Source organism: Oryctolagus cuniculus, chromosome 9 (genome assembly GCF_051225735.1).
Source record: "Oryctolagus cuniculus isolate XC-2025 breed Fujian yellow rabbit chromosome 9, ASM5122573v1, whole genome shotgun sequence".
NCBI lineage: Eukaryota > Metazoa > Chordata > Mammalia > Lagomorpha > Leporidae > Oryctolagus > Oryctolagus cuniculus.
Window position 1 is genome coordinate 76,904,113 of NC_142875.1, and position 26,512 is coordinate 76,930,624.

The 26,512-nt window shown below is 38.6% G+C and overlaps 1 protein-coding gene across 1 annotated transcript in view; it reads left to right on the forward strand.

Moving 5' to 3' along the window:
• The first annotated feature begins 7 nt into the window (after nt 1–7).
• The window catches only part of SUPT20H (SPT20 homolog, SAGA complex component), a 43,964-nt gene continuing 17,459 nt past the window's right edge, over nt 8–26,512 (forward strand). The window contains exons 1-16 of the mRNA XM_008273562.5: nt 8–255; nt 2,870–2,891; nt 5,120–5,155; nt 5,827–5,885; nt 6,168–6,234; nt 9,432–9,561; nt 10,499–10,602; nt 15,503–15,619; nt 15,736–15,789; nt 19,472–19,611; nt 21,874–22,030; nt 22,124–22,180; nt 23,252–23,323; nt 24,237–24,394; nt 25,830–25,856; nt 26,405–26,437. Of these exons, the coding sequence (XP_008271784.3) occupies nt 2,889–2,891; nt 5,120–5,155; nt 5,827–5,885; nt 6,168–6,234; nt 9,432–9,561; nt 10,499–10,602; nt 15,503–15,619; nt 15,736–15,789; nt 19,472–19,611; nt 21,874–22,030; nt 22,124–22,180; nt 23,252–23,323; nt 24,237–24,394; nt 25,830–25,856; nt 26,405–26,437 (1,214 nt within the window). The 5' untranslated portion in view covers nt 8–255; nt 2,870–2,888. The remainder of the gene's footprint in view (nt 256–2,869; nt 2,892–5,119; nt 5,156–5,826; nt 5,886–6,167; nt 6,235–9,431; nt 9,562–10,498; nt 10,603–15,502; nt 15,620–15,735; nt 15,790–19,471; nt 19,612–21,873; nt 22,031–22,123; nt 22,181–23,251; nt 23,324–24,236; nt 24,395–25,829; nt 25,857–26,404; nt 26,438–26,512) is intronic.

A 26,512-nucleotide genomic window follows, 5' to 3' on the forward strand; every position in this document is an offset into this window, starting at 1 on the left:
CACCCCTTCCGCCCTCTGTCCCCGCCTCCCATGCCCAGCCCGCCAATCGGAAGTGCAGCCGCCGGAACAGGCTGTTGGCAGGGCTGCCTCACCGCGACGCACAACGGGCGAGTGGGCGTTGCGGCCGAGAGGCGGGGAGCGTCTGAGGCCCAGCGGGACGCCGGTGGTCCACACAGGTGCGCCGTGGCGGGGCGGTGGCACGATCCGCGGCCTGCAGGCAGGTGGATTAGGCGCGAGATTCGGCTGCGGTCCGAGGTGAGCGAGGGCTTGCCGAGCTGCTTTCCGTAACCCGCAGCGGGAAGACGGTACCCCTCGGAGGTTCATCACAGGCGCAAAGCCTGCGACACTCTGGGCAGACACCTCGGTTTCCCTTGACGGTGCGGCTAAGGTACTCGTTTAATTTTAGATTCTTGAGTTCCAGTTACGGGTATTTTCGGAAAACTCGCAAGAATTTTGCGTAACGCGTCTTAGGGGGCGGGTTTCTTGGTGTCCATGTTGAATAAAGGCCGGTTGCTCCACTATGGAGTTGGCGGCCTTTCGCAGGTGAAGCCCAAGTCGTTACGAAAGCTCGTGTAGTTGGAGAGACTCAGGTCGCTCAGGGAAATAGAGGAGATTGATTGAGACGTGTAGAATTGGATTCGTTACCGGCCCTTGCGGTGGGTGCCTGGCGTTCAGGAATGAACTTGAAACGCTGCGCCCTGAACCCCTGCATAGTGGGGAGCTGCGTCTGACTGGGTGCAGGGCATCAAAGCCCTTAGTAGGACTCGAAATGCAAAGTAGTTAACACGAATCTAAAGCGATAGATGACCAGTAGTACGGGTGTCCTATAAAAGATCAAAATTCAGAAAAAAACGTGTTAGTCTCTGAGCAGAATCAGTTCTTACTTAAACGCTTAAGAGAATCTAAAAATGGGTGCTGGTTTGAGTGGTCTGTATGGGAACCTAGGATTAGAAACTGAAAGAGGTCTCAATTCCTGTCTAGGTCTGTGTTTTTAGAAATGTCACTGGTTCTGAGGGCCTTATTCTGTATAACGAAGATGATGATGACAATTTTTTTTTCGTAGGTTCTAGTAAATTTTTGAGGCACAATGTTTTGTCAGAGATGCACGAAGTTACTTACTGGTTTTTAACTTCAGTACTTCACATAATTTAAATTTATTAACCACCTCTTTGATTTAGTGACAAAAATTGTTAATTTTAAAGCATTACATTTAAAGCCCTGAATATGTAGTGTACCTTCATCTTTAGATTTGGTGGTTAGAAATTTTTCATCTTAACCTAATTTCAATCAACAACTCCTATGAGGGCAGGATTAACCTTTTTTTTATTTTTTTATTTTTTTTTTTAGTTTAATTTATTTGAGAGGCAGAGAGACATTCACTTTCTGAATGCCTGGCAACAGCCAGGGAAGGGCTAGGGCAAAGTCATGAACTAGGAACAACCCAAGTCTCCAGTGTAGGTGGCTGGGACCCAACCACTTGAGCTCCAGGAAGCTGGAATCTGAAATGGAACAGAGAATGGGACTTAAGACAGTCCAGCATGAGATGCCAGCATCCCAAGTGGCTTCTTAACTGCTGCATCAAGGCCTGCCCCGCCCCCTCCAAAGATGAATGTCTACCTTGTTTTTAGTGATTAATCCTGTAGTCCTGGAACCTGTGCAGTGCCTGTGATGTACTTACATTAGGTTCTTAGGGCTTTTTTTTTCCTAGTTTTTTTTTTCTTTTTAAACTCATACTGGCAAAAATCTAAGATTACTCTTAGAGTAAACGTTACCATCTCTGTGTTAAGCCAAGAAGACAGCAATGGACTTCAACATTGGCAGCACCTTTGAATCACCCGGGAAGCTTAAACATGCTGATTCCAGGCCCCAGTCCAAACCACTAATCAAGACCTTTGGGAGGTAGAGCATGGGCACCCCACTGTTTAAAGCCCCACGGATTACTTTGTTGAATATTCAGGATGAAACCCTTGTGTTAGAGGAAAGAGGTTCTAGAGTGTGTCTGGTTTGTTTGAGGAGAGGAAGTGCTAAAGGGACTCAAGGGATTGGAGCTACATCTGGAAAAATGTAACCTGAGGCATTTTTGGGGATATTATTCGAGAATTTTATCAGCAGGCATGATGAAATTGATTTTTTTTTTTTTTTTTTTTGACAGGCAGAGCAGACAGTGAGAGAGAGAGAGACAGAGAGAAAGGTCTTCCTTTGCCGTTGGTTCACCCTCCAATGGCGCCGCAGCCAGCGCACCACGCTGATCCGAAGGGAGGAGCCAGGTACTTCTCCTGGTCTCCCATGGGGTGCAGGGCCCAAACACTTGGGCCATCCTCCACTGCACTCCCTGGCCACAGCAGAGAGCTGGACTGGAAGAGGGGCAACCGGGACAGAATCTGGCACCCCGACCGGGACTAGAACCCGGTGTGCCGGCGCCGCAAGGCAGAGGATTAGCCTAGTGAGCCGTGGCGCCGGCGATGAAATCGATTTGTAAAATGAACATATATTGATTAAGGCCAGTGAGTAGTCTACTAGAATAACTCAGAGGAAGAGTGAGAGCAGCAACAGTGATGATAGAGAAAAGATTGCAGAAATACTAATTTTTTCCCAGAATGTTAATATTTTTGGAATAAAAAATACGATTTTAATTTGCAAACTGTAGTTTTCCTTACCTAGTTGAAGTTATGTTTCAGCAGTGATACATTGCTTTTATTGTTGCAGAAAAATCTATGAGAAATATATTTGATAATTATTAAATAACCTTGATAGCTTAATATTAATGAATGTTTTATTGTTTTTGCTTTTATAGTATGTGCAAATTTCATATTAAAGAAATGGTCTTCATCCTGCTTCATCAATGCCCATAAATTTCTCTTCTTTTCAGACTCCTGTTTTATGCCGAAATGGTAAGTCCCTTATGTTCAAATATGTTTTGGAATGTTGTAGTCCATCCTCTCTATAAAGATGTTTGTATCGTAGGTAAAGAGATACTATCTACTGCAAAAGGGTGAGTGTAAATTCAAATAGTTTTTAGGGGCACAAGTTTCTCATGTTAAAGTTTCTTTTTATTTAGCTATTTTTAATTTAAAAACAAATATAATATATGTGCTTAGAGCATATATTTTAAGCAGCATTGATGCTAACCTTCTAATGGCACATTTCTGTTCATTGACTTAGCAATCACTAAACAACTTCAGTCATAGGCATTTAAATTTGCCATTAGAAAATTAAAGATGAAGAAACGCCACTTTCTAATATTTTTAAAGAAGCAGCAACATTTGACAGTGAGAGAATGAGTACTGAGTACCATGTTGAATAATTCATCCATTCAGATAAACCCCTGTTCTGTAGCACAAACTCAGAAAATCTTCCTTCTTCTTTTGGAATCTTGCCTGTTTGCCCCTACTCTAATAGAAAAAAGTGGAACTATCATAGTGTGCCTCTGACCACAATTTATACTTTGCACCTATATTGCCTGATTATTTCCTTCTGAAGTATTTGAATGAGGTAGGGAATGAATCTCGTGCAAGTACTAGTACACCTTGCTTCAATCCTGGGAATCAATTTCAATGGAAATCTGTTCCTTATAAGATTTTTTAAATGGAGTCAATTGGTATAAATTTCTTTTAACTGAACCTTTTGAGATTACAGCAAATTTCAGACTTTTCTTCACTTACTACATTTAGATGTTTTATAATGTTATTTTTGATCACAGTCTAAAAAAAGGTCAGGTTTTTTTGGTAGTAAGAATTCTCCATCCACAAGCTAGGGTGGCAGGATCACTTGAAACTTCCCATGAATTCCCCCTACCCTTTCGAGATATTGGTAGGTGCTGCTAGTTTATACTACATGTAGTTTATACCACATGTATAGGTTGAATGATTGGAATCTGCCAAATAAAACAGAAAAATTTGGGTCATTTTGTACATAAAAAGTGTGCCTCTGAATGACTATCATTGTGAATGAAAAATTCTATCAATCTATGTGGTCCCATCTCAAAAAATAAAAAATACTGTTGGTATATTTAACTTTATTTAGAACCTAGTACTTTTTATTCAGATGTGCCTTTAATAAAGAGAGCTTCACAAATGAAGAAGACATGGCTTACTTTTTTCATATTTCTCCTTTTTGCCTTAAAATAAGGCACTAAGAAATGGATGAAGGATGAGAGTCTACTAGTAGATATCAGGCCTTACATGTTGTAATAATACTATATTTCATCAATTATAAAATGCAATTTCTTTTATATTTTTAATATTAATAAATTGATGAGTTTTCAGTGACAACTTAGAATTATAATTGGCAGCATATATTTATCTTTCTTAGTTTTAACAAAAAATAATGATGCTTGCTAGTATTAGTGTATTACCCTTGTCCAAAATGCTTGAGGCCAGAAGTATAGTGAGATATCTTGGGGACAGGACCCAAGCTTAAACACAGAATTCATTTATGTTTCATATGTACCTAATACTCATAACCTGAAGGTAATTTCACATAATAATTTTTTACAAGTAACAATGTTTTGGTGTAAAAAGACAGCATGTCTGCTCAAAAAGTTTCAGATTAGGAATACTCAGCCTGAATCTGATGATAAATTAATTGAAATATGGTAATGATAGCCCTCTTTAATTGCATTCTTACTAGGCAGTGAGCTGGAGATGTTTTAAGTTCCTTGCATTTTTATATTTGACATTTCTATCTTGAGGTTAAGTACCACCACAACCTCACAGTCAGCTTGCAGGATTCCTAGCAAATTAGGAGAGTTTAGTTTTTGCTTCACTTTTATTATATACTGTATGTACACTTATTTTCCTGAATGGTACTCTAAGAGTGTTGAAGTGAATAAGTTAATGTTTATAAAGTAGTAATAGCTACCATATCTAGCCCTTCTCTATATCAACCTCACAGGCACTGGCTAGAGACCCATTCTAGTATTTCCATTTAGTTTGTTGTCATAACCAGGTGCTTAAGATTGTCATATTTTTTCTTTGTTATGTATCTCGATCGTATAGTGGGGTGGAGGAGAGAAATAAGGAAAATACATTAGACCTATTTTAGATGTATATTAATGTATATTAAGTGACTTTTTATGAAAATGACTAATACTACCAAATACACTATTTACTTTTTACAGCAACAAGCTTTAGAACTAGCTTTGGATCGTGCAGAGGTGAGGCATGACTAAGTTATATATTGACATAGTGTTGTCTTTAGTTGACAAAAAATTCAGTTTTACAAGATTTGGTGTGTGATTTTTAGAGGAGTATTTTAATATTTTAGGGCAAGTATGCAAATAATTTTTCAGTAATTATGTAAAAGTACCTGATGATGTTTGGATCATCTATTACTGAGAGTCCTCAGAAACAGTAATAATGTTATAAAGATTACTTAAAGAAAATACATAGAATTTTAAAAATTATATTTTCCTGTTTTGATAAGTTTTCTAATTATTCAGTTAATGGGGGAATAGCTAATATATATATGTATATATTTTTTAACTTGCAATTGCCATTTTAGTACATTAAACATATTTTGAGTAACCAGAAAACAAATTGAAGTACATTTCTGGTCTGTGAAATCAGTTATGAAACTGTATGATTATGCTTATATCATAGCAATGAGAATACTGTGTTAAAAATCAATTCAGTTGACATTTCACTTGTTTGTAACATATAGTTATGTAGTTTTTTCCCTACAAGGTATAATTTGACATATGTCACAGACTTGAGTAACTGAATAGCCTGTTTAGCTTTCCAGATCTTTTAGGTATACAGTACTTAAGAAAATTGTTCATGTACAAGCAAAAAGCAAGCTATTTTTATAAACTTTTCTTTTTTTCAGTATGTCATTGAAAGTGCCCGACAGAGACCTCCTAAAAGGAAATACCTATCTGGTGGAAGGTATGAATATCTAATTGGTGACAATCTTGGATTCACTGAAATATAATTATAGCCACTATTTATTGCATTCCTACTAAACACTGAGCTAGAAATTGTATAGGTTCTTTGTATTTATTAGGAATTTCTAAGTTGATGTTAGAAACCTGTAAACCTACCCACTCCCAATTTTGGGGGAGTTGTAGGAAATACAGAAAAGCTTAAAATAGGGAAAAATTACAATAACATGTTTCATAATTATTATATTAATGTTATTTTGTGTATTTGTTTCATCCTTTTTTTTAGAAAATCTGTATTTCAAAAACTCTATGATTTATATATTGAAGAATGTGAAAAAGAGCCTGAGGTTAAGGTAAGTATAAATTTTCTATGGTATTAAAGCTTTGAAATGTTGAGGAGGGAAATTTGGAAGAGTTCCATTTGAAGTAGTTAATGATTTATGTTTGGAGAGGAAACTAACATCTTTTGCAACAAGACTATAGTCAGTCCTGCAGCTGACTCAGAACATCGGTTATTCTGGCCCTAGGCAGAGGTCAGCTGCTTAGCTAGGATGAGGGAACAGTCTTTACTAAGTAACACTATCTCACTGGGAGCTCATAAGTAAGGCGACTTTATGCCTTTCTCTTGTTTCTTCTCCATCTGAAGTGAACTGTAAACTTAGGAAGAAAGTAACCTACTTTATAGTGATTTGCACTGGAAAGTCAAAGCTATTACAGGAGGTATAGGAAATTCTAGTGTGATGAGAAAAGGTAGATTTGGTCACAAAATGAGTTCATGGGCCGGCGCCGCGGCTCACTAGGCTAATCCTCCGCCTTGCGGCGCCGGCACACCGGGTTCTAGTCCCGGTCGGGGCGCTGGATTCTGTCCCAGTTGCCCCTCTTCCAGGCCAGCCCTCTGCTGTGGCCAGGGAGTGCAGTGGAGGATGGCCCAGGTGCTTGGGCCCTGCACCCCATGGGAGACCAGGATAAGCACCTGGCTCCTGGCTCCTGCCATCGGATCAGCGCGGTGCGCCGGCCGCAGCGCGCCGGCCGCGGCGGCCATTGGAGGGTGAACCAACGGCAAAGGAAGACCTTTCTCTCTGTCTCTCTCTCTCTCACTGTCCACTCTGCCTGTCAAAAAAAAAAAAAAATATAAAAAAAAAAAAAAAAAAAAAAAAAAAAAAAAAAATGAGTTCATGGTTAGTTATGTTTAACTTTTAATTCATTCCTATTTAACATAAATGTATGAACAGTAGAAATGTAATAGAAATTGATTTCTTGATAGCTTTTGAACTCTTTTTGGAAGGGCCTTAAAGGACTCGATGAATTTTTGTTGTCTTTAATTTTAAAATGTATACCATTTTACCATTTGGGCAGAAAACAGTGGAATTTCAATAGTGTGTCCACTTTAAAGTCTTTGAATTAGGAAAAGATGCTAAATTTACAAATAAGTTTTATGATATATATTCTGTAAGTTTTACTCAGATACACTTGACATAAAATAAATTGGACAAGTTTAAAGTGTGTACTTTTTAAGTTTTGACATGAATAAAGTGTATGCTTGTGAAGTCATCACCACACTCAACATAATGTACATTCTGTCACCTCAGAGACACAACTAAGATAGGAAAGATACGTTGCTCCCCCTCTTCGTGGAGGAACGACACAGGACCCTGCGCTGTTTTGTCTGCTCGGCCCTTCCCGGGTTTGCTGCTGGTTCTTCCCGGTTGGCTGCCGTCCCTCCACCTCCGTGGAGGGGCGGGCCCCCCTGCCACTTTCCCCACTTCTGCGGGGGAGTGGCACACCACCGGCCGGCTCTCTAGGGGGCTGCTCAGATGTTATCCGCATGTTCCCCTTAGATGTTCCTGGTGCATGTTGTCTCTCTCCTCCTTTATAGTCCTCTTCCACCAATCCCAACTCTGCTACCCACACGCCGAGTACGCTGCTCTCCTCCAATCAGGAGCAGGATCAGCTCCTGCAGGTTACTGGTCGAACTGGAGGCAGCTGGGTAAAAGTTGTTTACTCCTCTCCCAGCGCCATATTGTGAGAGAGCAGATGCATAGAATAAGTCTTAATTCCAGTAACTTAGTCTAGTCCGAGTTGCTCCCCACAAGATACATTTGTAATGATTCTAAAGTGAGGTTGACAAGCCCCTGTCTACCAATCAAACCTGGCCAACTGCATGTTTTTGTAAATGAATTTTTATTGGAACCTGCCACACAGGTTTGTCTAGGCATTTGAGGTACAAAGGTAGAGTTTGTGCAGTTGCAACACAGGCCACATGACCCACAAACCTAGACACTATCTGAAACTTTAAGAAATTTCCCAGACTCTGGTTTAAGTGAGATCATCTTAGTGGTAGCCAACATGTTTTCCTGAAGAGGTATACGTAACTGTCATAATTTTTCTAATTCTGTCATAAATTATGATGGTTTTGTCTATATTGAAAAAAGTGTTTAATTTCTCTTTGGTTTTGTTTTTTCTTCACATTAAAGTAGTTAAATGTTGTTTACCATTTTTGCCCTTTTCAAGTTGCATAGTGTTTGATTTTATGGTGATAGTCAAGAATTTATAATTCCTCTGTAATTCTTCTTTGCATATGGCTGTGTACATATGTGTGTGCGTATAAAATACTCAAAAACAGATGAAGTTTTTGGGGAGATTTTGCAAAAGTAATATTCTCTTGAACCAGGTGTCTTTTTTAAATAAGATTTGATTAAGTAAATTATTATATCTATTTCAGTGTGTTTTATTTTAAATGATGTACATTTCTAGCCATGGATTTTGATATATGTGTGATATGTTTCCTGATGGCTTTTTAAATGAAAACAAAGTAGCTTCTGAGGAGGTGTTGAATTGAATTCTTAGAAAATTGTCATAACTTCTTTCTCCCTCTTACCAATTAGATATTTTTTAGATTTAATGTTTTCTTGATTAGAGCTGTTGAACTTATTTGGATCTAATTTAGGTTATAAAATATTTAAGAAATGTGCATTTGTTACCATACAATCAAAATGAATGCTGCAAATTTATAAGAAATAGAAATTAATAATGCATCATCTGTGTTTTGTATATTTATATTTAATGGTTTTAATGTTTTATGTATTTATATTTTTCTTTTGTGGATCACCAGTTTTTCTTTCTGATGTGGATGAATGTATATAAAACTTAGTAGCTCAAAATTAAGTTTCCATGAGTGTCCCATCATGGTGGCTATTTTTGTATTATGTGAGAATGCAGAATGCCTCTTTTATAGATTTTTATTTTTTATTTTTGAGATTTTTAAATTTATATTATAGTCAAATGCTTACTGCTCCACTAAATATAGAGTCCAACAAATAAAAGGTAAAAAGCCCAGAGTTGAGCAGGAAAATAGGCAAGGGCTATAAACAGTAACCAAATGAAAAGATGTTGAACTTGATAGTGGCTATCTGCTTGCAAATAGTTCCCATATATTCAAGATCATAATGTGGAGGGAGCAGTAAAATATTCATGTAGGTTTTGTTCAATCATCATACTACTTTTTAAGATTCTACTGGATTATTTTCATGAGCTCTGCCTCTTTTTAAAGCAGAAAATAAGAAGAAATGTGAACTTGTTGGAAAAGCTCGTTATGCAAGAGACTTTGTCATGTTTAGTGGTCAATCTTTATCCAGGAAATGAGGGATATTCTCTGATGCTCAGGGGAAAAAATGGATCAGGTAAGACCCTCCAGAGCACAGCTGCCACAAAGGTTCTGCCCGTGGAGGAGGATGTGCTTTTTTTTAAATAGTTTCTTAACTTGCTAAATGGTTTATCCTTTAGATTAGGGATGACTTAGTAATAAATGTAGATTTAGATCTTAAATTTATCTCCTTGTATTTTTGGTAAGAAGATTAGAAAGTCTCTCAGCTGTGTATAGTTATCCTTCCAGAATATGCACTTGACAGTCAGGTTATAAAAGACATAATTTTTAAATGATTGCCAAAGTTTCGTTTTGTTCTGTTGCTGTTTGTGCTTTAAGATAGCCTAAGCTATTTGAAGGTATGCTCTTTCTTCTGCATTTTAAATATACTGAGTCTGAAACCTTCAAATGTAATCAGACTCACTGCCCTTTGAATAATTCTATTGTAAATATGAAAATAGTTTTAAAATGTAAATACTCTTAGATTTCACTAAAAAGCCATTTAATTTTCATATGTTGATAGTAATATGAGTCCTACAATGAGATGAGTTTACCTAGTTAAGAGTTTTTCTTGCATTGATTAATTGTGAAACATAACGCCAAGACAATTTTCAAATTATCAGTGATTTCCAGTTTAGATTGATCACTGGGTTTCCAGTTAATTTTGACAGTGGATATTTATCATATTCTGCTTATTGACTATGATTTGGGTTATGCCGTTACACTAGATTCATTTCCACAGTGTGTTAGACTTTTTTTTCACTTACTGATCTAATATCTTATATAGTTTAACAAGTCCTTAGCATCACATAATGTGATTCATTTTTAAGACTTAATGAAGGACAGTAGGAGGAGTGCCTTTTGGCTTTTAGTCTTTTTTTTTTTTTTTATGAGAAGTCATTTAAATTATGTACATATGCTTTTCAGTGAGCCTAATCATTTTCAGAAGCTTTATTTTATGTTTTAAAATTAAGATTCTGAGACCATTCGACTGCCTTATGAAGAAGGGGAATTGCTTGAATACTTGGATGCAGAAGAATTACCTCCTATTTTGGTTGATCTTCTAGAAAAATCTCAGGTACAAAATATATCTCTCTAAGATGTACTTACATTTGTTTTAGGTGTATTAATATGTATAGATGTTTGTTTGGTTTAAATTTATAGTCATGTATACAAATATACACATATGGCTACCTAGTGTTTTGTGATAAATGATATTGAGTCTTTACTAGTATTCTCAACAATGTTTAGAAGATGAAACGAGACATTATACATAGCTATTTGGAAATTGATTTGCAGATGATATTTAACCTTTAGACATCACCAAAATGTATAGATTTAAGTCAGTTCTTCTCAAATTGCTATAATAATGAGCTCATCAGTTATGTCTCTTTATAGTTAGAAATTATGAAAGAAATGTCTGTATTTATGAAGTGTTTCACTTTTTTTTTTTTTGATAGGCAGAGTGGACAGTGAGAGAGAGAGACAGAGAGAAAGGTCTTCCTTTGCCGTTGGTTCACCCTCCAATGGCCGCCACGGCTGGTGCGCTACGGCCGGCACACCGTGCTGATCCGAAGGCAGGAGCCAGGTGCTTCTCCTGGTCTCCCATGGGGTGCAGGGCCCAAACACTTGGGCCATCCTCCACTGCACTCCCTGGCCACAGCAGAGAGCTGGCCTGGAAGAGGGGCAACTGGGAAAGAATCCGGCGCCCCGACCGGGACTAGAACCCGGTGTGCCGGCGCCGCTAGGTGGAGGATTAGCCTAGTGAGCCGCGGCGCTGGCCCAGAAATTTGCCTTTACATCTGTACTTCTGTTCGTAGCCAGCAGAAGTAGTCACTCCCCTGCCCTTCTTTCCTTCCTCACTGCCTTGACTTAACCCCGGCCACACTGGGTACTTCATTGAGGAAGTAGCTATCAGATGAGAACTCCTGTTTCTTTCTAGCACCAGTTGACCAGCATCTCAGCATCTTCCTCCATACTTTCTGCCTGCTTCCTGTTAATTTGATGAAGTATGGTGTCCTAAGGCATCCTCTCCAGTTGCATTGTAGATCTTCTTCCTTCTTAGGGACCTGCACCTGAACCTCTTCCACTGTTTCTTTCTCCACAAGATACAGAATAAAAGCATACTATACTGTCTCTTAACTTAAAAAAATCTTCTGGGGCCAGTGCTGTGGTGTAGTAGTGTAGTAGGTTAAGCATCCGCCTGTAGCACAGCATCCTATATGGGCACTGGTTTGTGTCCTGGCTGTTCAACTTCAATTCCAGCTCCCTGCTGGTGAACTGTGAAAGCAATAGAGGATGGCCTGAGTGCTTGGGCCCCTGCACCCTGGTGGGAGACTCAGAGGAAGCTCCTGGCTCCTGGCTTCAGATCAGCACAGCTCCATCCATTATGGCCATTTGAGGAGTGAACCGGCGAATGAGAGACCTCGCTCTCTGTCTCTCCCTCTGTCTGTAACTGTGCCTCTCAAGTAAATAAATAAATCTTTAAAAAAAAAAAATCTGGGGCTGACATTGTGGTGCAATGGGTTAAGCCACGGCCTGCAATGCTGGCATCCTACTTGGGCACTGGTAGAAGTCCCACCTACTCCACCTCCAATCCAGCTTCCTGCTAATGTGCCTGGAAAAGCAGCGGAAGATCCCCAAGTGCTTGGGCCCCTGCCACCCATGTGGGAGACCCAGATGGAGCTCTGGTTTACACCTGGCCCAGCCCCAATCATTGTGGCCATTTCGAGGAGTGAACCAGAGTTTCTCCATCTCTTTTCTGCAACTCAGCCTTTCAAATAAATAAATAGGGGCCGGCACTATGGTGCAACCAGTTAAGCTACTGCCTGCAATGCTGACATCCCCCTTGGGTGCTGGCTCAAGTTCCAGCTGCTCTACTTCTGATCCAGCTCTCTGCTGATGCACCTGGAAAAACAGTGGAAGATGCCACTCACGTGGGAGACCCAGAGGAAGCTCCTGGCTTTGGCCAGGCACAGCCTCAGCAATTGCAGCTGTTTGGGGAGTGAACTAGCAGATGGAATATCTATATCTCTGTCTCTTCTTCTCTCTCTGTAACTCTGCCTATCAAGTAAATAAATAAATCTTTATAGTATAGAAATAAATATTAAAAAAAAAAAAAATCCTGGGGCTGGTGCTGTGGCATAGTAGGTTAAGCCTCCACCTACAGCACTGACATCCCATATGGGCACCAGTTCGAGTCCCAGCTGCTCTTAACTCCAATCCAGCTCCCTGCTAATGGCCTGGGGAAGCAGTGAAAGGCGGCCCAAGTTTTTGGGCCCCTGCACCCATGTGAGAGATCCAGAAGAAGCTCCTGGCTCCTAGCTTCTGATCTGCTCAGCTCTGACTGTTGCTGCCATTTGGGGAGTGAACCAGTGAATGGAAGACATCTCTCTGCCTCTCCCTCTCTCTGTTTATAACTCTGCCCCTCAAATAAGTAAATCTTTTTTTTTTTTTTTTTTTTTTTTTTTTGACAGGCAGAGTGGACAGTGAGAGAGAGAGACAGAGAGAAAGGTCTTCCTTTGCCGTTGGTTCACCCTCCAATGGCCGCCGCGGCAGGCACGCTGCGGCCGGCGCACCGCGCTGATCCAATGGCAGGAACCAGGAGCCAGGTGCTTTTCCTGGTCTCCCATGGGGTGCAGGGCCCAAGCACCTGGGCCATCCTCCACTGCACTCCCTGGGCACAGCAGAGAGCTGGCCTGGAAGAGGGGCAACCGGGACAGAATCCGGCGCCCCAACCGGGACTAGAACCCAGTGTGCCGGCGCCGCTAGGCGGAGGATTAGCCTAGTGAGCCGCGGCGCCGGCCCAGTAAATCTTTAAAAAAGAAATCCTCCCATGACCCCAGATCTTTCTTAGCATCTGCTCCTCCTGATAACAAAACTGTTCAGAGCATTGTGTCTAATCATCAACTCCTTTGTTTCTTCCATCCACCTCATTTGGCATTATGACATCCATTCTACAGAGGCTACTTTTGTCAGAAGTCACCAGTGATCTTCCTGGCACCAGATCAGTTAGTCACTTTTCTGTCCTCACCTTAACTGGTCTTTTAGCAAACTTCACAGCCTATAATAACTTCCTCCATGAAATACCCCTTTTTTGGTCCTGAGACTTCACATTCCTGGTTTCTCTTCCTTCTGTATTTTTTCAGTCTCTGCTGTCATCTGTTCCTTCCATAGATATGCCTGAGTTTTAGGCATCCGTCCTAAGCCCTCTGTAGTAACATTCTTTTTCTGGAAGATCTTAAACAATTTTGTGGATTTCTAAAATTTGCATAATCCCTTATATTTCTCCAAGCTCCCAATTTTGCATATTTACATATATATATATATAGTAGCTTCCTCAAACTTAACATGATAAAAACAAAACTTTTTATTTCCCAAATTATTTCTGTCACCAGTCTCTTCAGTATAACAGAGGATCTCCTACATTCAGTCCATGAGAAAATGTCAGCTCTCTCTCTTTAAATATTTTTTTAAATTTATTTATGTATCTGAAAGGCAGAGTTACAGAGATGCAGAGAGAGGGAGGCAGAGAGAAGTCTTCCATCCGCAGGTTCACTTCCCAATTGGCTGCAGTGGCCAGAGCTGCACCGATCTGAACCAGGAGCCAGGAGCTTCTTCCAGGTCTTCCCACGTGGGTGCAGGGGCCTGTGCACATGGGCTATCCTCTGCTGATTTCCCAGGCCATAGCAGAGAGCTGTATTGGAAGTAGAGCAGCTGGGATTCGAACTGGCACCTATATGGGATGCTGGCACTGCAGGCAGCAGCTTTACCTGCTACACCACATTACTGGCCCCAACTTACTCTTAAAATATATGGTCATGACATGCCATAGTTACCTTGCTAAACTTCTCCACTTTCATTCTAGAATCCCACAAATCAGTTCTTGAAGCAGCCAGATTATGTTTATAAAACAAAAATAGAAAAACACAAAGCAAATATCCATGCTAAAAGTTCTCTAATGCCCTGCTAACAAAACAGAACTCTGGCTTTCCTGTTTATCTTCATTGCCTGATTCTCATCCTTACTCATTTAACACCTCCAGCCACCTTTGCTTTCTTCCTATACCAAAACTCACCAAACTTATTCCTAGCATAATGCCTTGCCATCTGCTCTTCTTTCTGTCTGGAATGATCTGTCCAATATGTCTGGCCTTTTCTTGTGATTCGGGTCTCAGTGGAAACATCACTCCCTCAGATGGGGTTTTTTGTTTTTTGTTTTTTGTTTTGACAGGCAGAGTGGACAGTGAGAGAGAGAGAGAGAGAGAAAGGTCTTCCTTTACCGTTGGTTCACCCCCACAATGGCCGCTGCAGCCGGCGTACCACACTGATCTGAAGCCAGGAACCAGGTGCTTCTCCTGGTCTCCCATGCAGGTGCAGGGCCCAAGAACCTGGGCCATCCTCCACTGCACTCCCAGGCCACAGCAGAGAGCTGGACTGGAAGAGGAGCAACTGGGACAGAATCCAGCGCCCTGACTGGGACTAGAACCCAGGGTGCCAGCCTGCATGCAGAGGATTAGCCTATTGAGCTGCGGCGCTGGCCTGGGAGTTAGGCTTTTAACATGATTTTTTTTTTTGAGTGGGAGACACAATTCAGTCCACAATATGTATCTATATGTAAATAATGTATTACACGAATTTTTATGTTCATATAACACACACACACATATATAATAATTTTGAAAATAATATGGTGGTTGCCTTTCTTTTCGAACAGAAAAGTCCAAAAGGTGGTAGTCTCCTTAAAAAATTATTTTGTTTATTTGGGAGGCAGAAATAATAGAGAGATAGAGGGAGACAGAGAGAGCCGCAGCGCCGGCCTCAGATAGGTTTTAGTATATAATCTGAATTAGCCTCTTCTTATTTTACTTGGCCAGAAGTATTGTATGAGATTGTAAAGAACATGAAACATTTGACACAAACCCAATTATTTAAGCTTTGTTAAAATGACATTTACTTAACTATTTTTACCCAAAACAGGTTAACATTTTTCACTGTGGATGTGTCATAGCAGAAATACGTGACTATAGGCAGTCCAGTAATATGAAATCTCCTGGTTACCAAAGTAGGCACATTCTTTTACGTCCAACGATGCAGGTAAGGAATGCTCAGTTAAGAAGTGATATTTTGGAATTTTTTTTTTATTTATTAAATGTCTTCCAATGTTTGTGTGCATATACATTAATGTGTTTTTAAATTTTTATTTCTTTTAGACTTTAATCTGTGATGTACATTCAATAACAAGTGATAACCATAAATGGACCCAGGTTAGTTGTTTTGATTTTTAATCCCAAATGGAGAATATGAGATGAAGCAATAAACAAAATTATTTTCTGTTCATATTTATACATGAATAAAATAACATCTTTTGTGAAAACTTTATGAACTTCAGAAATTAGGGATTTTCTTTTTTTTTTTTTTAACTTGAATGGCAATGTTACAATGAGAGGAGAGACAGAGACAGACAGGGAGAGAGAGAGACTCAGTCTTACATCAGCTAGTTCACTCCACAAATGGCCATAAAAGCCAGGATTCACATGGTATGCTGGCATCATAGGTGGTGGCTTAACCCACCATGCCACAACATTGGCTTTAGGATTCTCTTTGTTCATACAGTAATTCTGTAAGGAACTGTTAACAGTTACTTCGGCCCTGGTATGCCCAATTTAAATTTATTTCTTTAATCTCTCTCAAACAGAAGAAAAATGCACCTTGGATGCAAGTAGAGAATTGATTTTCAGTTACCCAGAATTCTAAATTCTAAAGCAGGTCTAGCTATCTCCCCCAACCCTCCCCCCCGCCCCCTTAATAATGGATGCCTTGTTATTGGGGAACTTCTGTCACCTCTGAGGATAGCCAGTTAATCTTTCAGTTCTGATTGAGTATGTATGATATGCACACAAGAGTATTCATTTCTCTGCCTCTGTAGATAGGAATAATTACTAAACTAGAAGAAAATAGTAATAATGAAAATTATTCTCTTGATGAAATGTGTTTATTAAATCAGATTCTGTTCATCATTAACTTAAGTATTGTGTTTTGGACTAAAATCTTTTCGTCTACAAGAAGATTAAAAGCTATTAAAAGATAAAACAGGTATTTGATATAGTGATTAAGATGCTACTTGTGGCCAGCGCCGCGGCTCACTAGGCTAATCCTCCGCCTTGCGGCGCTGGCACACCGGGTTCTAGTCCCGGTTGGGGTGCCGGATTCTGTCCCGGTTGCCCCTCTTCCAGGCCAGCTCTCTGCTGTGGCCCGGGAGTGCAGTGGAGGATGGCCCAAGTCCTTGGGCCCTGCACCCCATGGGAGACCAGGAGAAGCACCTGGCTCCTGGCTTAGGATCAGCGCGGTGCACCGGCCGTGACGGCCATTGGAGGGTGAACCAACGGCAAAGGAAGACCTTTCTCTCTGTCTCTCTCTCTCACTGTCCACTCTGCCTGTCAAAAAAAAAAAAAAAAAAAAAAAAAGATGCTACTTGTTATTCCTGTATACTGTATTGGAATCCTTGGGTTCAAGTCCCAGCTCCCTTCCCAATTCCAGCTTCTTGCTAACATACACTTTGGAAAGTAGCAGGTGGCTCAAGTACTTGGATCCCTGCCACCCATGTAGGAGACCCAGATTGAGTTTGTGACCTCTGACTGATAACGGCCCAGCCTTGGCCTTTGTAGATATTTGGAGAGTGAACCAACAGAAGAAAGATTGATCTCTCTCTCTCTCTTCCAACGAATGAAGATCTTTTTCCCTGCCTTTGTGTTTGTGTATGTGTGTGTCTGTCTCTTTGCCTTTCAAATACTTTTTTTTAACTTTAAGTTCTTAAAAGAATAATCAGACAAACTCATTCATCACCATTAGAGCTTACTAAGGCATCAGTTTTCTAGCTCTGACTATTGATAAATAAAAGAGAAAATACAGTTTTTATTCTGTCATTCTATATGAATTGTATTTCAAGCAGCCTAATAGTAACTGAGAAAAAATTCCTTACAAAAATTTCAACTAATAGAAATGTAAAAGAAATAATAGGCATAAAAGTATCATTTGTTTGCAAGTCTTAATGAAGTAATGAGTCTAGACAGCAGTCACTCTTGGATGTGAAAACCATTAGATGAAAAGTTTATGGAAAACTTTATAATGAAAAGTGGGACATTTGATTGTTGTGCGATGTATGTGACAGAAAGTACATAATAGCACCAGTGAAGAATTCCTGTCTAGACAAATGGAACCTGGATTAAATCAACCCTTTCTATATAACTAGCAATTTATAGGTAGTTCAAGAAATAAAAGAAACCATTAGATGGGATGATGAGGAAGCAACCAGCCAGATCCAGTTAAATGATTTAATTAGGGTGCAGTATTGCGGCTTAAGCCACCATCTGTGATGCCAGCATCTCCTATGGGCACTGGATCAAGTTCTAGATGCTCTACTCCCGATCCAGCTCCCTGCTAATGCACCTAGGTTTCTAAGTGAGAGACATGGATAAAGCTCCTGGCTTCAGTCTGGCCCGGCCCCAGCTATTGCAACCATTTGAGGAGTGAAACACCAGTTGGAAGATCAATTGCTCTCTCTCCCCCTAATTAAATAAGTTTTTTTAGAAAAGAAGAAAAAGGAGGGGCCAGTGCTGTGGAATAGTACATAAAGCCATAGGCAGCACCAGCGTTCTATATGAGCACCACTCAGAATCCTGGCTGCTCCACTTCCTGTTCCTTGCTGATGGGCCTGGGAATGTAGCAGAGGATGGCTCAAGTGCTTGGGCCCCTGCACCCATGTGGGAGACCCAGCGAAAGCTCCTGTCTCTGGGCTTCGGATCGGCCCAGTAGTGACCGTTATGGCCGTTTGAGGAGTGAACCAGGAGATGGAATATCTCTCTTTCTGTAACTCTGCCTGTCAAATAAATAAATAAATCTTAAAACAAAATCAGTTAAATCCAGTAAATCAGACACATGAGAAAATTAAAGAGGGAAAGAGGTGATCATTACAGAGGTAAAAACATGTGTAAGAGACATAAAAACCAAGTACAGTGTATGGTGGATCTTGTTTAGGTTGAAATTCAAACACACCAATTGAAAATACACTATTGTAGATACCAGGAAGAAATTTAAATCTCAGTTGGATATTAGCGGCCTTTAATCAATTAGCAGTGTATACTAATGAATTCACAAGTGAAATAATACAACATATGAGATGTATTTTAAATTATTCTAGCAAAACAAAGTAGAATAACAAAGGACTGTTAAATGAAATTGAGTGTTGGTAAATGGGTTTTATTACCCATCCCCTATTTTCATGTACATTTGAAAATATTGAAAGAAGTAATTTTTTTTTCTCTTCTACAGAAGTTCTTATTCAGTAGTATTATTAATTCTCGACTTGAAAATTTAATTATAGCTATTAAGATATTTCAGAGATTAAGCAAAATATTAGGATTCAGTAAAGTAAGTTATATAATACTTTATATAAAAGTAAAAAGGCTATATGAGCTTTGGAAGTGGGCATATAAAATTGGTATAGTATTAATATATTATTTTTATTCTTGTGGTTAAGCTGAGTATTGAATGGGATTATTTGCAGTTACTGAAAGTGCTGTAATCCATCATGACCCTGTAAATTTTGCAGGAGCAGAAGATTTTATCTCATTTGCTCATTATTTTAACCTCAATTCTTAAAAGTATTCCTAAAACATAGTAGATACTTATTAAATATTTGTTGAATTAATTAATAGGCACTCTTATAGTTTGACCATTTCATATACTTTACAAATTACTGTATTTTCATTAGAAATTTTTCTATGCTGTCAAGGTTTTAAAGTTAATACATCTATGCTGGACCTTGAAGTACGGTACTTTACTGTAATTCCTAGCAAATTTCCAGGTAATATTTCTAGATTTAAGTGACGAGTATGATTATCTTTTTGAACATCTTATATATATTATTCTTGCTGTTTTCCATTTCAGGAAGACAAACTTTTACTTGAGAGCCAACTGATCCTAGCGACAGCTGAACCACTGTGTCTTGATCCTTCTATAGCTGTAACCTGCACTGCAAACAGACTGCTTTATAACAAGCAAAAGATGAACACTCGCCCAATGAAACGGTAATTGCCTTTACAGACGAATGAACCAAAAGATTCTCCTTTGATAGGTGGCTCTAGATTTTGTTTTTTGTGGTTTCGTTTCCCTCCAGAATATAAGTGCTCTTTTTTTTTTTTTTTTGAAAATAGGATTTTTAATGACCTTGTATTGCATTTTTATATAAGTTTTATTTTAATGCTCTGCTTTATATTGAAGCAGTGACATTTTCTACAATCTGTAGAGAACTAACTTCCCGTAAGTTTATGTCTATTGATAGTTTATAGTCTCACCAAAAAGTTAGAAACTAGCAGTTGAAAGCCTGGAAGGAGAAAATAATTTATTCGTAACTTTGTGGCAACCAGTTGAACTTTGGTAATCTTTCACAGTTTCGGAAAATATGATCACAGTTTCAGAAATCAGTTTATAACTAAATGTATTTTTTATGACATTGTAATTTAAATGTTTTAGCAATCTGTTCTACTGAATAAGATCAACGGACATGTATTAATTTGGGCTGTAGTTGTAGTTGACTCATCATTAAGTACACTTAATTATTAGGAGTGTCCATTTTGGAACTTCCAGTTTGGAGAGGTTCCAAAAACTTATCTGTTTTCTAAATTCATGATTTTCTATGTAAATAAAATGTTAAACGGAAAAGGTAAAGCTTTGCAATTGTAAGTGCATGTAGGAATCCAGTCTGGTGAAATCTCTTTGTATGTCTGTCTGTATCTCTCCTGGTCTGCTACCATACTTCATCCCAAACCACTGTCATCTTTATCTTGATTTCTATAATAAACTTTTAATTGGTCTTCCACCTTTGCTCCCCTCTGATCTAGTTACTCTGTTAACAAACCAAAGGAAACTTTGTAAAAACATCAAATGCAATCATACTACCCCTTGCTTAAATTCCTCTGAAGCATTGTCCTTCACATTAAATGCAGACACACTGAGGGGATGCCCACATCCATACAGAGTGCCTTGGTTTGTTTCTCAGTTCTGTTCCCAGTTCCAGCTTCTGCTAATGTGGACCCTAGGAAGCAGTGGGTGATGATTAGGCAATTGGGTCCCTGCACCCATCTAGGAGACCAGGATTGAGTTCTCAGCACAGGGCTCTGGGTTGGCCCTGACCATTGCAGAAATATGAGGAGGTGGAGGCTCCCTGTCTCTGCCTCTCTAATTAATTAATTAGAAAAAATGAATTTAAATCCAAGCATCTTATATTGGTCTGCAGAGTCCTCTGCTCTCTGACCTCATCTACTCTTGATGCTAGTCACATCTACCTTTTTTTTTTTTTTTTAAGATTTATTTATTTAGAAGAGTTAGAGTGAGAGACAGAGAGATCTTCCATCCACTGGTTCAACCTCAGAATGGCTGTAGTGGCTAGTGCTGGGCCAGGTTGAAGCCAGGTATCCCCCGCGAGTAGCAGGGACCAAAACACTAAGGCTACTTCTGCCTTTCCCAGACCCTTAGCAGGGAGTTTGATTAAATAAACATGAACTAACACCTATGTAGGATGCTGGCATCACAGGCAGTGGCTTTACCCACTATGCTACAATGCTGGCCCCCATACCTACCTAGTTTGTTCCTTCTTCAACACCTTTTCAAATTCTTACACTTTTTAATTTTTCATAATCATTCTTTTTCCCCTGCCCTGAGAGAATTTCTCCCCAATATTCGTTCCAAGAACCTCAGAAAAATGGGGACTGATTCCAATGTCTAAATCCCCCTGGAGTTTTTAAGCCATCAGCCTTGTATACCCTGAACCTCCAGCAGTTTGTCAGGGATACTTCAGGTTTCCTTAACCCAGCTGGCTTCCAAGGAGGCTTGTATTGTGAGTCACCGCTTCAGCAAGCCACAATACTCTGCATGTGCCTGATAGTCTCTCCAAATTCGGGAGCAAGAATATGCCATGGGACTCTACCTCGATGTGGCAACTTCCACCTTATAATGTGGTTCTTGCCCCCATCTTTCCACAGCTAGTTTCTTCTTGTCCAAAGAGTCTTTCCCTTTCCTCCCTTCCCTGATGTAGCCCTCTGTGTCACTTACCACAGTCCTGTTTTTCCTCTTGCATATTGCTATCTGAAATATGAAATTATCTGTTAATTTATGAATGTCTTACTCCCTCTGAACTACCAGCTCCAGAGTAATGGGAATTGGGTTTGTCCTGTTCATGTTTATTTCACCAGTACCTAGTGAAATCCATGCTTGGCATGTCATAGTATTCCATAACTATTTAAGAATTTCTTTTATTAGCTTTGTTTAATTCAAGTATCTTTATATTTCAGGTGTTTCAAGAGGTATTCGAGGTCCTCTCTGAACCGGCAGCAGGATCTGTCTCATTGTCCACCTCCTCCTCAGCTGAGATTACTTGATTTCTTACAAAAAAGAAAGGAAAGAAAAGCAGGTCAACATTATGACCTCAAAATTTCTAAAGCAGGAAATGTAAGTATATAATTTTTAAATGAAGCTAATTTTGCCATCATGCTTATCTCAGTTTGGATTTTCAGTGTATTTATTCTGTTTTTAATTTTTCAGTGTGTAGATATGTGGAAACGGAGCCCATGTAATTTGGCCATACCTTCTGAAGTGGATGTAAGTCAGTTCATGAATTGCCTTTATTCATGTAAGGTTCCATATTAGTTTTACCATAGGTTACTTATACCCTGGAAATCAAAGAATCTTAACTTCTTTTAAAAACAAATTGATTGTTTACAAAATCAAGTTTGTTTTTATAATCTATATGTTCTTTAAAAAAAAAGATGTATTTATTTATTTATTTAGAAGGCAAAGTGACAGAAAGAGAGGGAAAGACAGAAAAATCCTCCATCCACGTGTTCACTCCCCAAATGGCCAGAAGTGCCGGGGCTAGGCCAAACTAAGACCAGGAGCCTGGGACTCCAACTTTGGTTCCACTGCTCCATGACTACTGCTGAAAGAAAAATATCCTGAACATATCTCTGAAATTACAGTTTTCCTAAATAAAAAGCTAAAGGAAATGTTCATGTCAGTTTATGGAATAAAAAGAAGAGGCACATGGCCGGCGCCACGTATCAATAGGCTAATCCTCTGCCTGCGGCACGCGCACACCGGGTTCTAGTCCCAGTCGGGGCGCCGGATTCTGTCCCAGTTGCCCCTCTTCCAGGCCAGCTCTCTGCTATGGCCCGGGAGTGCAGTGGAGGATGGCCCAAGTACTTGGGCCCTGCACCCGCATGGGAGACCAGGAGAAGCACCTGGCTCCTGGCTTCGGATCAGTGCGATGTGCCGGCCGCGGTGGCCATTGGAGGATGAACCAATGGCAAAGGAAGACCTTTCTCTCTATCTCTCTCTCTCTCACTGTCCACTCTGCTTGTCAAAAAAAAAAAAAAAAGTAACCATTACCTTTTTTATAAAGCCATTTTGAAGAGGCACTTGCCAAAAAAGTAGCGCTGTTTTTATTATATTTATTTAGTGGCAAAAGAGATTCTGATTGTGTTTTACTATTAAATTGAACTGAACATGTCAAGAGAGTCTTAAACTACTTGAATACAAGTAGTTGGTGATAATAGTGATTCAGGGTTCTTGTGTTAACAAGTGAATTGTATTGTTACATTATTTATTTAGTTTCTTCTCTTCAGTTGCATACTGATTCTATCTTATCTGATGTCTCTTGATTTGGTTATTTAGGTAGAGAAATATGCTAAAGTAGAAAAATCTATTAAATCTGATGATTCACAACCAACAGTCTGGCCAGCCCATGTAAGTAATCATTACCAGTCTCTATTTCTAATGATGTTGTTTCTAATCTGGAATCTGGATTTATTAAATGAAAGTGTAATTGCTGTAGTGCAGGACCTCTTTTTTGGCATTCTTTTCTAGTAGATACAATAAGTTGCGAGAAAGGCCAACTGTTGTTTTTTATAAAGCGTGGTTTCCGTTTTAATTGTAGGAACACATTTCTGCTTTTGTTTTTGCATATTGAAAGTTCACATTGCTTTCTGCTTCAAGTAGACTTTTCTAAGGCTTTTTCACAACAGAAATTGTTCTTTATAACTCTAATTGTAGTAACTTAAGGAGATGTAGGCACAATATGTTAGTTGAGGGCCATGATAACAAATTTTCTGTATGTGTGGTAATAAAAACAGACTACTGAAGTCCCATGTGAAAGAATCCTGTACAGGCCTGCCAAGCACAGGACAGGGGGGCAGCATGAGATTCAGGGGTGCAGGCTGGGGGACCCAGGCAAGTCACTTAACCTTTCTCTATTCTGTTCTTTCACCTCTAATGTGGAGATAGTATACCAACCATAGAGTTGCAGTGAAGATTATGTAAGGCAGTACCTGTAGAGTCCTGAGAACAATATTCAATAAATGTTTACTATTATGACTTTCAGTATTTGTGTTAAGTATAATAATTTATTTAGTGATATATTATAATTACATGTTTATTAATCACCATATATGTTAATACTAATATTAAATGCATGCTTAGTGTATATGTGTTTTAAGTAGAGCACCTTGTGTTTTATTTTTTTGGGCAACTTAAGCATCTCTGTAGAGTTAAATATTCCTATTACCACATCGAATTGGTATGTTGTTTAGTCCCAGATTTTGTTTATTCTGATGGCTTACTTATTTGAGAAGTTATTTATTAGGGGTGGTCTTTCTTTCAGGATGTAAAAGATGATTATGTATTTGAATGTGAAGCTGGTAATCAGTATCAGAAAACAAGGCTGACCATCTTGCAGTCACTTGGTGATCCACTTTACTATGGTAAAATACAGCCATGTAAAGCAGATGAAGAAAGTGACAGCCAGATGTCTCCATCCCAGTGAGTCCTTAAAATACTTGTAACTGAAAAAAGCAGCCCACAGAATTTATTTAACAATGGCTGATAAACCATTAATGAGTAAAACTTTCCCTTTGGGGGGTTCATTTGTTAATTAAATTTACCAATTAGATTTGACAGTGGACCTGAGTAAACTTAAATTGTAGTTACCGTCTTATCTAAGACTCATTTAAAATAATTTCTTTTGTAAAAACCTATAGTACAAGTTGAGTATCCCTTATCCAAAATGCTTGGGACCAGAAGTATGTTAGATTTTGTATTTTTTTCAAATTTTGAATGTTTGCATATATCTACTCAGATACCTTGGGTATGGGATCAAGTCTAAACATGAAATTCATGTATTTTCTGTACACACCTTCTATGTATAGGCTGAACAAAATTTTATACAGTATCTTTTATGCAGCACATTTTGATTGCAACTCATCTCATTGAGATGAGGTATACAGTGTTTTTCTTGTGGCATCATGTCATTGCTCAAAAAGTTTTGGATTTCAGAGCATTTCAGATTTTTCACATGAGAGCTGCTCAATCTGGACAGTTATATTTGTGCTTGCTTTGAAGGATATGCCTGATACCCTTCTAGTGTATTTTTATGTTGGCACTTACGACTGATCTCTGAGCATGAAGTGACTGGACAGTAGTATGTTTAAATGAGAAGCAATTTTACTATAAATGTTAAAGAGACTTAACTGTTTCAGCACTTCATGTAAGGACACAGACTTGTTATTTAATGTAGTTATTAGCCCTAGAAATATTTATAGTTACTTTCCAAAGTATAGGAACTAATATACATATTTAATGCAGGATTTCAGTATATAATTTCATTTTTGTTAGTTTTATTATTAGTTTTGGTTTTTAATGAAATCATGCCATTTTGAAAAGAAAAAAAAGAATTCAGCAGAAAAAGGCAGGGCCCAGATTTGTGTTAAATTTGTTTGTAAAACTTTTATACAAAATACTAATTGAAACTCAAGTAAAAAAAGGATTTTAAAATGTAACCTCATGAATAGGTAAAGCCAATGAGAGGAAATAGTAGCAATCAAGGAATCCTCAGTGAATTTTTTCACATTACTAGTTTTTAATGCTGTAGATAGAATAAAAACAGTAAATATTTTGATTACTTACATTTTAAAAAATCTTCCCTTTATAGATATACATTGGCCATTTATAATTATTAATCTTTTAAAACACAAGGGTAAAAATATATTCTCATAAAATATCAGTGCAATATACTAATTTATTTGACAGGAAGAGAGTTGATTTTTTTTGTTTTTATATCAGGGAGTTGCTGCAAAGATGCTGCATGATTTATTACCTTCCAATTATTCTTCCATATTCATAAATTATTTAATATCTATGAAGTTAAAAGTTTGAGCTGCATTAACCAAGACTTTTTTTTTTACATTTTATATTTCAGCTGCTCCACAGATGATCATTCAAATTGGTAATTAAAAAATAAACAAACTCACTATTATAATCTATTACAATTCATATAAATGTCAAACTCATTAAAAAGACATGGTAAAGATGTTTATTTGAATTGGCAACAAACTACCTTCTTTGCCTGAAATATATTCTAACACATAGTCCCACTATGTAGACATTAATAATGACTTCCCATATCAAAGATTAAACTGAGAGAAAGGCCAAAGGTCTTACTCAGGGTAGTTCAGTGATTTTGCTACAGGGCTGACACTTTCAAGGATGTGTATAGCACTTGGTAACTTTCAGCCCAGATTATATTTTGATAAACTGTTCACACTATTAATTCATAATGCATGCAAAGCTTGGTCATTGCTTCATAAGTTTAACTGTATTTTAAAATTTTTTTCCATGACATTCATAGATTTAAAATCAATTTATCAAAGTACTGTGACTAAAATATGGAAGACTGCAAAAGTAATCCCAGGACTCCTTAAGACAACTCTTATCTAATACTTTTCTTTTGTTTTTTGTTTCTTGTGTTTTGTTTTGTTTTGTTTTTAACTTTAGGTTCATTATTGGTTCAAAGACAGATGCTGAAAGGTAAAAATATTGTTATCTTTATTTTTTGCCAGAATGGCAAATATGACAGAGTATTAGAAATCAGAATCTGATTTC